The 14,407-nt window shown below is 37.8% G+C and overlaps 1 protein-coding gene across 1 annotated transcript in view; it reads left to right on the forward strand.

The window, feature by feature from the left end:
- Window positions 1–14,407, forward strand: part of ADAM22 (ADAM metallopeptidase domain 22) — a 138,995-nt gene that overhangs the window by 78,162 nt on the left and 46,426 nt on the right. Inside the window, exons 5-9 of the mRNA XM_059818298.1 lie at window positions 808–890; window positions 5,481–5,544; window positions 6,216–6,285; window positions 11,481–11,551; window positions 12,816–12,890. Of these exons, the coding sequence (XP_059674281.1) occupies window positions 808–890; window positions 5,481–5,544; window positions 6,216–6,285; window positions 11,481–11,551; window positions 12,816–12,890 (363 nt within the window). The remainder of the gene's footprint in view (window positions 1–807; window positions 891–5,480; window positions 5,545–6,215; window positions 6,286–11,480; window positions 11,552–12,815; window positions 12,891–14,407) is intronic.

The raw sequence follows: 14,407 nt of genomic DNA on the forward strand, positions 1-14,407 counted from the left end.
GCAATAATATGACATAGCTGAATTTGGCAAGGCACTAATAGGTAAGTTCCTCTGCAGGGTAGAGTGGCAGTGAGAATTTAAGGGATGTTTGTATTGGTTTTCTAATTTTGTGTACAAATATTGATACTGTGCAATACTGAATACATTCAGTGCATATGCAGTAGGGCTTACTTCACTATCGGTGTAATGTCTGTGAAACTAAGGGGGGGGATTTTTTGAGTAAGGTCTACTAGATTTGATTTGAAAGGTATATAAATATTAATTTTTGTTGTATTCCTTTACTCCTTGGTTATACTTAAAGTTTCCATTAGTTTTGGAGCACTAGTAAGCACTTCTGATGTGTTCTCTTTTTTAATCAAGTATTATTGTTATCTGATAAGCATACCTTTCTCTGCAGAAGTAGGAAATTGCCTGACCCTCAGAGCAGAGTTCATCTTGTCTGATATAGCCATGTGCAGACCAGATGTTGAGTCGAAGCCCTCTATTTCCAACTCTTTTCCTAGTCAGTGAAGAAAGATGAGCACTTCTGGAGTAATTTGTCTCTGAAATCTGTCTCAGGATGCCAGGGATTTCACGCTGAAAATATCCATCTCCATTTGGTGTAGAGAGAGTCAAAATGATGACGTTTGTCTAAGTACCAAACCATGGCTAAAAGGAGATGGGATGAACACCCTTGTGAGTGATAATCAATTACTGGTGCCATGTCAGTGGACTGGCAATGTTTTTATGAAAAAGCAGTGTTTGACAGGATGGAGTGTGATACTGTGGGATGTCCTGTGGATTTACTGTCTCAATTTCCAATTTCAGGGAGGAGAACATTGCTATTATCAGGGACAAATTCGAGGAAATCCTGTATCATTTGTGGCCTTGTCAACATGCCATGGATTACAGTAAGTATGCTGTTTTGTTTTTACTGGCCTTTGCTTATTAGTCTTTTAAGCAAAATAAAGTTGTTTATAATAAAATAGGTGCTGTTTATTTTCCTGCTAGTTTGTTACCAATATTAAGTACTCAACAATCTTTAGAAAAAATGGGTTTAATTTGAACCTTGCAAAAGCCTTGTTTGTTTGTTTTCAGAATTTGCTGACAAAGCAACCAAGTTTCTTTTCTTTTTCTTTAAACTGAGGACTTATGACAGTGGCCAGGTATTGTTTTAAGATAATTTATTATAGAGATAGAAGAGTAGAAGTAGCTGAAAACATCCTATTCTACAAGAATAAAAAACACTGCCAGTATTGACATGAACGATTTGGAAATTGTGTTCTTTTCTTCTTGCTACAACAATGTATTTTATCTTTCTTTTCTACTCTCTTTACAAAGTGTCAGTTTAGGGTTTCTCTTGTCCTGTCCATTTTCTTCACAGAATTGCTGGCCTTAAGCTGTGTGTGTGGGTTAATACCTTTGATATAGTAAAATCTTGCAAAATCTGGAAGAAAGGATATAAAATTGTGCAATAATAATTTTTTTTGAAGTACATAATTTTAGTGATAATATAATCAAAGTGTCTGTCATCTGAAGGTTACACGGAACTGTGTGTTGACTACACAGCTTTTGGACCTGTCTACTTTCAGCACTATTGAGAGATGCTAGTCAGGTTTTCAGAGCAACCAAGTAACTATAGTGTCTTTTGAATCTGGGAATTAAGGGAACTCAGCACTTTTCATACTGAGATCAGCTTGAAAAGTCATGGCAACAAGTGAACCTGTGTGGAGATTACCTGAGCCTTGCCTTTTTCTGAGAAAGCAGGGCTTAGCTGATGGAAATCTTCAGCTTATTGTTTATCTCCAACTATTCTGTAGTTTTGGTATCAGCCATATAACTACATGTATTTAAGTAGTGTCTTTCTTTTATATTTGTATATTCTTTGTTAAGAAGGGGGAGAATGCATGCAGAAGACTTGTCATCCTTGCACTTGTCTGATTTACAGTTGTGTTTATCTCTTTTATGATCAAGGTTGAGCAGCTCAAGAAACCTGAGCCCAGATTCAGTATGGACAGTGAGCCTAAAAATAGTAGCATCCTAATGCGTTCTGAGCCACTGCATGGCTTCCATTAGCAGTGATCCGTTAGGTCTTGGCCCCCGCTAACTCCTGGGAGAAAAAACAGAAGGGAAGGAGAGCCTGTGTATGTCCTTCCCTGCCCTCCTTCTGTGGGTTTGTTCTTAAGACTGACCGTCCTGCTGCTCTGTACTCTTAAATTGCCTGGTATTCAAACTGGTCCCTTCTAACACAGTTACGTGATGAAAGATGCATTTTTTTTCCCTGTATAATTCAGCTTTCCCTTGAGAGGTATCTTTTTTTTTCTCTCTTTTTCTGATACAATAAAGTTTCAGCAGCGTTATCCTTCACACAAGATGCAATATGAAGCTTACTATAGCAGGCTGGTAATTCCAGTATCCAGTATGAGAAAGTAATGTTTTCCTGAGCTGTATTAAACTCACATTCTCTGACACTGCATCTCCATTACAACTAGCTCCTCCACAGTCAATTTTAAATGCTAAGTAATTACTAGAAACTCACACCAGCAATCATAGCTCCTTAGCTCCAACCACAGTTTGGAGAGTCTCACTGGAATAAGGGAAGCTGGGGAGAGTTATCTTCTAATAAGGTCTGCAGGGCAGGAGCTTTGCTTTCCTGAATTTTAGGAAGTGCGTAAGACAGAACAGATGCCTTTAATAGAATAACAGGCTTCATATTCCCAAAGTTCCTGCTAATCTCTTCTCTTATTTATTAGTACCCCTAGATCTTGGCCAGTAACAGCAGAATTTTTCATGCATTTGAGAAAATGTTGTGGTTTTTTAATCATAAATTATGAGTTCTTCTGTTGGTAATGTCTATGTTGTGGTCTTCCTTTTGTTAGTTAAATTAATCGAATGACTGGCTGACAGAATGCTTAAAGTTATAAATTTCTTCTCTTCTTAATGACTTTGCTAATGAAAAATGTATCTCTGCAACCTTAACTCCAAGTGAGCCATTTTGTTTGGATTTTTATTTTGTCTTCTGTGGAATATGAAGTAACCACAGTTTCCTATGAGTTAACACAAAAAACTTTGAATGCAACACACACTGGTTGCTGGGCTATAAATAAGCTATAGTCAGGCACGACTTGCAGGCCTGTGTTTCAAGGCAAGTTGCACAGACACCAGGTTGATATATGATTTTGCTGCCCACTGGTGGTGAATATAAAAACTGCTGTTATTACTGCAAATTAGACTTTCAGGACTACAGATTTGTTTGTTTGAAGAATATACATAGTCAAAATTCAGGTTTTTGAAATGGCCTGTGTTTTGCTATTGCTTTCTCTCTAACACATCCATAAGCGTGTGATTTGTTCACACAGCACTGGACTATTGAAGTTGGTTGGAAAAGAGCCATGAACGCTTTGAGTGGGCAAGTCAGATCTGTAGGTTGGCCCTGACTATTATTCTTGTCACTGTTGAGTGACTTGATCAGAGGTCAGTGCTACTGGGTGCAATAGTTGCACGAGAAGCCATTTGCTTATAGTGCTTCATCTTGCAGACTGTGCTTAAATAAAATTGCAATTAGAGGGAAGGACATTTTGCCTGACCAAGAGCTGCAGGATGTTCCCAAATCTCACTTTATTCCTAGGCAAAGAAGCTGCAGCAGGTGCTAGAATATTTATCTTAAGCTGTGTAGACAGTATTTATTTCTAAAGAATAGGCACAGGTGATTTGAAAGGTGAAACAGCTCTAAATTGTAGATATACTCATGATCACACTTGATGTATGTTACACAGTCAGTAACCCAAGCTACTTCTGTGAATGCTACATGGTTAACCCCGTAAGTGAATGATATTAAGAGAAGTATGCACATCAATAGCTGTAATGGCTTACAAGCTTAATATATGCTTATATTTCTTAATAGTCAGGAAAAGAATGACAGTATTTTACTGACTGCGTCTGGTCCTGCGCAGAACCAAAATCAATTTTGCTATTTAAAAAAAAAAAAGCTGCATAAGAAAAAAGAAAAGTATCTGGTTTTGTTGTTTATATTTCTGGTGGGGTTTTTTTGATGCCTAAAAGTTTGCTAAAGAGTAATCTAAATAAATAATCTTGCTTTCATGCTGCTGTTGTGTACTATGTGCCAAGTTTGAACTTACAGCTCATATTTATGGCCAGACTTAGTAGTGGCACTTTGAAAGGGACATGCTGATACAGCCTAATCCCAACCATGCGTGTATGCCACTGCAATAAAGGCAAAATTATTTAAAAAAAATGCTGATTTGGTTGAAGATCAGAATGGTAGTGATATAAGAAATGCCCTTTGGTTTTATGCTCTTACAGAGTAATGTCTGTATCAACACTTTCTTTTAAGATGCAATTCAACCACACTTGTGCATCCTGCGTTATGTTAAAGATTAAACCTCAGTACACTTTTTACCTAAGTAAACTTAAGGTAACTCTTAATAGAAGACATCCTTGCAGGAATGGACCTCACCTTTGCTGTACATTCAGGTGGTAGTGCAAAAGCATCTGGTGTTACTGTCACAGACAATCTTCATCCATTTAGAGAGCCGTAACAGTTCCGTTTGTTCTTCATTTAGAGTTGAACCGTGTGTTGGAATTTAATATGGAAAATTGGTGATTGTCTGTGGGCAAGAAAAGCGACACATTTTCTGAGATACATAGCAGTGTGCTTATCATGAATGACCTTCAAATTTCTGTGGTGGAGAAGATTTTATGCCATTAAGAAAGAGACCATGAGTATTTTGCCAAAACCATCGGTATGGCAGAAAGCTTGGTCCTCTGTATCTCTTTTCACCACAACCCATTGGAAGCCTGTCTGATGGGGTTTCCTATCTCCTTATCATGAACATTGTATAATGTCCATATTGATATAATAATGCATATAGCCATTAAAGTTTTCTAGAAACATAAACTTAAACTAACTCAATTTAAAAAAAAAGACCATCTGTCATAATTATTATTGCTGAAATGCCCAACAGCCCTCTGTGCCCAAAAGTGACCATTATGCCCTTTGTACTTGGTACTATATGAAATCACTGAGGAGTTAGTCAAAACCATTAAAACCTAAGGATCAGTTCAATTCAATAGTATTTTTATTTGGGGGAAAGCTGAGCACATGTTCCAAATACGTGTGTTCCTAAAGACAGGTCCCTTATTTATCTGTTGCAGGTAGATCTCTCTTGCATGGGAGTCAGGGCTCTGAACTGGTTTTTCAGGTGGCCAAATTAGCCAATTTTTGTGGTGTTTATGTGTGTTGTAGAGAAGCTTTGGGGAAGAAAGAAGAGTCTGTATCACCATGGGAGAGAATATCTTTCTTTCTGAAGAAAAGAAACAAAAGATTGACTCAGAATTACGCTCAGTTCCTGAAACCATTTTTAACTGCTTCCTTTTATAAATATTTAAATTTTTAAAATATATGAACTTCTTAGACTTACTTCTGTGTTGCACTAGTATTTGCTTATTAAATCAGTATTTACATTTCCTGCTCTTGACAGTGGGATGTTCTATGATGGAAATCATACTTACCTTATTGAGCCAGATGAAAACTACACTGCAGATGTAAGTAGAACTTTATAGTAGTCCTGCTGTATTGTTTGTTGAATACAGACATTCATGGGTACAGGGTAGGTGTAAGGCTCTGGGACCAAAGGATTATCCCATTGTTCCCAACTCATTTACCTCATATGTGAGTCCCCATCATCACAGAAAAAAGTAGACCTCCAAGAATTAGGCAGTGGTATGTGTATATGTGTGTACTCTGTAACACCTGGATGTAGAGCAGTACAGCACCAGAGAGTGATGAGTGTCCCTTGGAGCCAGCAGGAGAAGCCTGGGAGTGCCCTGTCCCCTTCTCTGGCACTTCCCGCTCTGGATTTGTTACATCCCTCTCCTCCTGGTTTGGCCTCAACTCCAGTTCAGCATCCTCTGTGACTCTCATTGATGTTCCCTGGGCACCTCTCTTAAGCTTAGCTCTAAGTGTGCTCAGCCACTCTGTTTGATGTACTCAGATATTTCAAATAAAAGATGACTAACTGTGGCGTTAGCTATCACATCACAGTTGGGAAAAGGAGAAGAGTGTAGAGTAATGGTGCAGAGTAATGGTGCCTTGCAACTTGCGTGTTCACTAGGGTAGTTGTTGGATAACAAGGACCTTTGGAACTGTCTATTTAATGCACATGAGATGGATTAGTTTATCCAGATTTAATACATGCCATTATTTACTATTTCAGGATGACTTCCATTTCCACTCCGTTTACAAATCCAAGTTGTTCGAGTTTCCTTTGGATGACCTGCCATCTGGTATGATTTTTTAATATTAATGACTTATTGACTTGTTTTAGTCTAAGGCCAAGTTTGTTAATCATGGTTGATAGATAATCTTCTGGTAGTATATTGTTTATTTGTATATCTCTTCTTTTTCCCAATTAAATAAAAAAGAACTGAAAAAAAAGAATCTGAAACACTGAAAGCGCTGGAAAAGAAGCCGAAGTGCTGAAAAAACACTGAATCCAAAGGAATCAAACCTCTTCTAGACCTTCATGTTGTGATGCATGTTTCTCTTAACAAGTCATGTGGTCTAAGGACTGCATTATATGCTAGTAGTTGTAGAAAGGAAAGGACTGAGGTAGGTTAAAGATGATGAAAATAAATGCCACACTGCCAGTGGTTGATAACTCTTCATGGATTTTTCCTATTTTGAGATACAGGTGAGTACCATGGTGTGAGCATAAGCCTGGGAGATGAGAACTTGCCAAATATCGTTGCTGTTCAGTGACTCTCTAATCTCTAGTCCGTTCACAATCTTTCACAGTACTGTCTGTAGTGCGGGTCATGCATTTCAGTACAAATTAATTTGGAGGCAGAAGTGGTTTCAAGTGCTTGTAGTGATGAATCCTCACAAACAGTTTATATTGTGTATGGAGGGAGATGAGGTTTTTAAAAAAAAAGAGTTTTCATCTGAGAAGTTGGCTTGTTAATTGAAGCTGAAATTGCAGTATTTATGGTATATGCCCATTCTGTCAAGGATTTGCCAGTTTTACAGATGCGTTTTCCTATTCTACAAAATATATCCTAGATAAATAAAACTGCCCTTCATAGACACTGTCATTTTGGTAGAAACCACCTCTAGACTAATTTCTTCAGGAGAGTTACAGATGTCCAGTCATCTTGTTCCAAACTATTTGTCCTATGGTAACAGTTGGATTTGGGGTCTTATGGTGCTGGGTACTGCACATAGATTGGTTTCTTCCCTGGAGCACAGTGTGTGCAGGTTTGCTAGTTGTTAAGCAAAGCAGAATCATTCAGAGAGCTAATGAGAAAAAACAAGGGAAATGGCTACAATTGGGTCACCTTGATTTCAGTTCTGAAGAAGGAATCTTTCTGAGTCTAAACAAAACAGTATCCCAGCTTGGTGCCTCACGTCCTCTGCTGATGATTGGCTAGGCGAGGTGGAGGAGGTGTTGGCATGGAGGGGCAGCACAAAAGGCTCATGCAGTGCAATGTATCAGCATCTGTATCATGAAGCTTCCTATGTACATGCATCTTAGACACGTACCATGGTTACACCCTGTACTTGTGGAGATGGTAGTGTAATGAGAACAATTTATTGAACATAAGGCCAAATAATAAAGTGCATCTTTTATCACACTTCCTTGAGGATATGTCATTTGAAAGGTTGGAAATAATGCAATCACTGCTGAGTTTAAAATAAATCTTCTGTCTCGGGTTGTTAAAGTAGGAGACTGCTAGAGCTGGTACTTAGTAGATATCTATCAGCTGTCATACAAGATTTCCTGATAGTGAAATTTTATGTTTCCAAGATTTTGGAATTAAATTATTGTCTGCTTTTAAAATTATGAAAATAAATTAATTGCAAGTATAATCCACCAGTTTCACCTCCACCAAAGCTTCTTGATTTTCAAAAAAAACCTGTCAAAATAGGGCTTCATTTTTTTGTCACAAAAATGCAAATATGCTTGTACAGTTTTGATTTTACTGTAGATAGCAAATAAATAGTTGCTGGCTTTGCTGTACAAGGCCCAGCATATGACATAATGGAAGATGTTGCCATTAGATTGAATTAGAATCACAAGATTGTAGAAAAGTTTGAAAAGGAGATTTATTTGCAGAGTGCTGGTGGTCTTAATTATACAAATATATGTAATGTGAATAAGAGATATAAGGTGCTAATCTTCTATCACTTTATGTTTAGGATCCCAAATGTGAAGAAATAAACTTTAACTCACTGTCTGCTCTCCCACATGCCCATACTTGTTTTTGTAAAACTGTTTGCAAGGGCGTTTCTGAGGTTCGTAGTGAAAGTTTCAGTAGATGTAATAGATTATATCCTCACTAGGAATACCACCATTTTTCTTTGTCTGTGATTATTCAATTTATCTCTGTCTTTAAGTCATCCTCCATGCAGCTCCAGAGGGTGAGAGCAGTCCACACCACCTTCTGCTTCCCCACCCTTTTCCCTGTGCTCACAGGAGCTCTATCGTTCATCCCCCAACCTGCTGGACACCCTGCCTCGCCTTCTCCTTTGCTCCTCGCACATGCTGCCCCACCAGTGTCTCTGCTTGGCACTGCCTCTTCCCCGCCAGTCTGGAGAGAGCTGACTGTTGTCTTGACTTTTCTTTCTTTTGTTTTCTTTAAACAATATTTGCAATTACTTGCTAATAGTATTGTTGTGATTGAATTTTTTTAAGTACTGCAGCAGAATCATTATTAGTAGTAGCAAGCACTGTGCTAGGTTATGGCATCAGTATTTCTTACATTCCTTATTACTCTCATAATTTATCCATTTGCCCAGCCTAAGGAGATCTTCCTTGATGCCAAGATTTTCTTCTTGCCTTTGAAAGAGTCTGTGTGTAAGCTAAGATTTCCACTCAGAACTGCATTAGGAATGGACTGGATGTATCATCAGCTTCAATATTGATGTTAGAAGGGAAAAAAAACCACTCAATAGGGATTACTTGATACCAGTGATAGTAAAAGCACACACTATTACACCACAGTTTGATAGCAATGTACTTTTTACAGTCTTTGTTCCTTGGGTATTAAAAAAAAAAAAAAAGCTATTGTAGAAAAGAATTAATTGTACTGTATTTTGCAATGGCCTGAGGAGGTAATGAGGACTTTAAATAGGGAGAGCTTGGATGGATGACTTGGCATGCTTAGAGCATTTGATTTCATAATTTAGTAGACTGTATTTTTTTTCACAATCTGTACTGAGACATATAGTGCCCCAGCACGGTCTTAGACAACACTATGTTATTGAAGGTGTTGTATTTCAAATAATGCTTAACAGATGTCCTTTTCTTTTGAGGTCACTTGAAAGATGTGTAGATGTGGCACCTTACTTAGAGACATGGTTTAGTGGGACCTGGCAGTGTTAGGTTTATGGTTGGATTCGATGATCTTACAGGTCTTTTCCAACCTAAATGATTCTATGATTCTATGAATCCTCATTACACTTTTTCAAGGTAATATATTCCCATCAAAATTTCTGCTAGGCTTTCTCAGCTGTCTACATTTCCTGTGATTTTGCTGGTCATGTTCTTTTGCCTGAGGGTCCGTGACTGGAAATGCACCCTGCGTGAATTCATCCAGCTTGTGAATTATAGCGCAGTGTTAATGTGTGTTAATGTGTTAACATTAATGGCTGCATCATCCCCTTCTAGAGGTGACTGACTTCTGATGGTGGGTAAAACGATTGCATTTGTTGGTCAAGTTATCTGAGACCCTATATACATATTGCAAATTATTATTTTATTGATGGAAAAGTTGTGTTTTTACCAGGTTCATTAACCATGATATGAAACCTAAAATGATAGGTTGAGAGCCAGTTATGTGGCACTAGAACAGACTAAATTAACCAACATATGTAAAGCATAATAAAAAACAAATTTGTAAAAAAAAAAGTCAAGATTAGTTTCTCATCATTGTGAGCTCTAGAGACTGCAGGTCTTCAAGCAGTAAATAGGGACCTTTGGATGTGTTTTAATTTATTTTAGGTCCTTTTTGTAAAGAAAATCCTCAAGTGCATTGGTGTAACCATGAAAACATTTTTAAGCAAAGGGCCTATGATTGTCCAGGCCCCTCCATAAAGAGATGTCTGCAAACTTCACATACCAAAATGACAGTATAATCCCCAAGATTTAGGCAAGACAATACCAGTAAATCATGCTTTGCTTTCCTGGTTTGTCTTATCAGTAACTAGCCACTCCTGGTTAAGATTAGCACTTATGCCTGGTAATGTTTTGTTGTTTGGGCAATTCAGCTTCATGTTTTAAGGCTTTGCTGATATGGCAGCCCTGTCAAATTCCTCTCAGCATTTTTTTTAATCCTATTGTTTGAACCTCATGCAGAAATTGCACAGTTAATGTACAGCAGGTGGGAGGTGGAGCTGTGAGAAACTTTACTGTCTCACCAGTGAAACTGAACTGTTCAGGATTTTGTTGTTGTGTACAAACGTATGTGGACTGGAAGTCCCTTAATTTACACAGCTCCTATAGTACTGTCTACTTCTCTAAAGCACTGATAAAATCACTCTGGAATACTGAAAGCAGTTTTCAGTCCCTGGGGGCTGAAAGGATGTCCAAAGCTGGAGAAAGTACAAAGGAAGGGACAAAGGAAAAAGACATATTACAAAATAAGCAACTGCAAACGTTTAATTTATGTGTCTCAAAAAAAGATCTTCTTGGGGTTATGTTTATACAAGATAAGGAAAGAGATTTCTGTTGTATAGATAAAAGCGAGGCAAAGACTATGAATCTAAAATTAAATATGGAAAAATACTTATTGGACATTTAAAATGGTGAGAGCAAGTATTGTCTTCTGCTTAGTTTATAATGTCTCACTTTCTGTGAGCGACTAGTAATAGATTTGGTGAAGAGATTGGGCAAAAGAATAAACTGCTTGGTGCTTATGATTAGAGGTTTGAGAAATTAAAGACACAGTGGGATTAGCAGGAAGAAATATTGTATTCATAGTGAGCATTGCCAAAATCTCATAAGGTTTCTCCTAACTCTAACATATTTTACTTTGTGAATATAATCGCCTTAAAGCATTAATTCTGCCTTGCGTGCTCTTCTTACTAATTTAGGTAGCTATTGCAAGAGCTCTGTGAATGTCTGCTGAATTCCCCAAAATGTGATTCACTCCATAGAAGCACTGTGCTAATAATATTACATGCCCAATGTTAGTGAAGTTTTGGCGTAGAACATCTGCTGTGCATTCTGAAGAGTGACACCCACAGATCATCTGTTTCAGCAGACCCAGATTTTCACTAGTAGAGTTTTTAATAAGAACCTTGTTACTGGGAAGCATCTGTAATGTTGCCTCCTTTCTAGTAGGAAACTTGAAAAAAGGAATTGTTATCGCATATGATGTGTGGAAGAATGCCATAGTACTGTCATGCGGCATCAGGGTCACTAATTATTGGGCTATATTCTTGTAAACAGTCAATGTATTTGCTTGTGTTTTCTGCTTAGAGTTCTGGCAAATGAATACTACATCACAGAAGTTTGTTGTACAGCCAAGATACAAAAGAAGTAAAAGGCAGGTATGTGCCAATATGCTTGTTTATAAGTAATATGCCATCAAGTTTGGTTTGCATCTGCTGAATTAATTTGTCCAGGTGGAGTCCTGCTGCTGCTGCTGGTTTGGCATGAGGTCTCTATCTCAATACAGCTATTACAAAAAGAGGTATCTAACGTTGATAAAACGTTGTTGGGTTCTCTTGGACATTGCCTACCTGAAGAGTTATAAAATTGTTAAACACTGCTAAATTGCAAATGAAAAAGTAGCTAAAATATTTTCTCTCATTTTGAGTATAGATTTTTATCAGAAACTCCCAATTAATGAAACATTTACAAATATTTTTTATGTTGCGATGGTGACAAGTAGCTACTTTATCTCACTTGACTTTGATTTAATATAAATATTCTAAACTGAGAGTTGATTACCTGTTTATTGAAGTGGGGGGAGCCACTAAGTGCAGGTGTTTGTCTGTACCCTGGAAAGATAGCAGCAGTGATTTGCATTTTAGGAATGGGCTTAAATAATGGTGCATGTCAAAACAGAGCCAGGTCAGCGGGGCTGAACAGTGCAGGTAAAAATGAAGTACTGAGAGCAGTGAGAGAGGAAGATAACTTCAACATCTCTAATCAATGCAAGCCTCTCAGAGGCAAAAGGGAAGTGAGAAAGACATTGGAGAGATTCCAGAAGTCATTCTTGAGGGTTTTATTTTATATAAGGTGGTTTGCTACCTTTCTATAAACTAGCCATAACTCTGCATTTTTAAATCATAACGATGTTAATAACTCTCCTGGAAAACCCAGAAAACAAGGACACCATGAAGAAGCACAGTCATAAATGTTTCTAAATGCAAAGTAAGCGTAACACAGAGGTGAGTACTGTGTGCACTGTGTGAATTGAGCAGTGTGCAAATGAAATTGTTACAGAGATTTTTCATAAAGAACGCAGGAGGGATCCCTTTCTCTGTGGAGAAAAGAGTTTATAGCTGACACAAGCCATTTTTAGAGATATAGGCCCCACTGAGGATTCTCTTTCTTTAAAAAGGGATTAGATGAGTTGAAAGACTTGATTTCATTGTTTGAGGTCATACAAATGTCCTGGTGGAGGTGAAAGAATTTTTTAAAATGATGCAACTGAGCACGAGAAGTTTCATCAATATCTGAGACCAGAATTAAGACAGCAGAAAAAATGTATGTGTGAGAAGTTTGGTTTCCGAAGCCATTTCTAGTTACCAGTTACACTCTCTCTGTACTCTGTTAGACTCTCTTACAGTTGTGCTCTCTCCATAGGTTCGTCAGATTCCACGTAAAGTTGAAGAGGAAACAAAATACATTGAGTTAATGATTGTAAATGATCATCTAATGGTAAGACTGACACACTTCAACATCTTAATATTATTAACATCAAGTTGTCTTAATTGGTCCATAAAGAATAACAATAAAGAACAATATATGGCCAGAATAAATTCAGTATACCCTTAAGAGAAGAGATTATGGTCTCATTAACCATTGATGAAATTGCTTCTGAATTTTGGTAAAGAATTTCACCAAGAATGCAACTAGGTCTGAGTTTCAGAAAGAAGTTTCATAAATTAAAGCGTCATGTCATAAAGTAACTAATGTCAGTGTGACTTAGGCTGGTGTTTTTCTTTCTGGCCTTCTTGAGCACTTACCTCTAGTTACAGCCACTCAGCAATCAATAATGCAGTTTTCGCAATTGTGCAGCAGCTGTTGACAATAAGGACATTAATAGTGACTAGATTTTTTTGATATGTTGAAATCAATATAGAGAAAATTATCTTATTAAGCTTGTATACTTTCTCTGGGAAGACATAAGTAGGCTCTTTAATGTAGTGGAAACAGATACAATAAATATGAGTGTATTGAAGAAAAACCAGGCTCATTCAAGTGGGAAAAGGCGCAGATTTATATCAGTGAAGATGATTAATAATTAATAAAAGGAATATTAAAAGGAAATGGTGAATTCTCTGTCACTTGTACTCTTCAAATCCAGACAGTGTATTTCTGAAAGATATGGTGGTGTCAAACACAAACAATAGGATTTGATCTTGAAGTAACTGGATAAAGTTCAGAGACTGGTGGTGCCCCTCCGACTGGTGACATTAGTTGATTTTATGGTCCTTTATGGCTTTCAAATCAAAATGTATCTATACATTTTATCTACCCTTTCTGTAACGTGCAGCTTCTTTCAAGCATTACCCAACTGGCAAAAATAGACATTAGAGTGTAAAAGGAATGTGCCACTGTCCTTGGATAGCATACTCCTCCATCAGCTCAGTTTGATGAACATAGCAATAAATTCTTGGATTAAAATGAACAATATTGGATGCAGAATTACTTAAATTGGTGTCATTGTGTTTGATGCTGAAGACCTGAAGTCACAACTTTCCCCTTGGGACCTTATCTGTCTGGGCTGATTCCCCCCAAGGACAATGTTTCCTAATTTTTTGTTAATTATAGCTACTGCAAGAGTCAGTCCACTTAGGATTTTATTCTCTGAAGCAAATGCTAGTGAATGTCAGTGGTCAAAGAAGCTGAATAATTTCCTCCTGGGAGAAGGAAATGTCATTTGCTCTGGGCTCCTCCCTTTCCCCACGGCCTGGGCTAGCACACATGTGTATTTGGAATTCTCTGAATGCGTGCAGTAGATGCGGCACTCCAGACGTGCTCAGCGTGGAGCTGACACCCAGCAGAATCAGAGCTGTTTTCACTGTTCACCCTCCCCAGGGACTCCCAGAGGGAGTCCAACCATTGCTTCCATTCAGGGAATAAAGCATTGAAACAGGCTTATAAATTAATATACAGAAAACATTTCCATAGGATGCTTAGAGAAGCTGGAGGCCTAATTTTGAGGTTTTAGT

The sequence above is a fragment of the Gavia stellata genome, chromosome 6 (assembly GCF_030936135.1).
Source record: "Gavia stellata isolate bGavSte3 chromosome 6, bGavSte3.hap2, whole genome shotgun sequence".
Classification (NCBI taxonomy): Eukaryota; Metazoa; Chordata; class Aves; order Gaviiformes; family Gaviidae; genus Gavia; species Gavia stellata.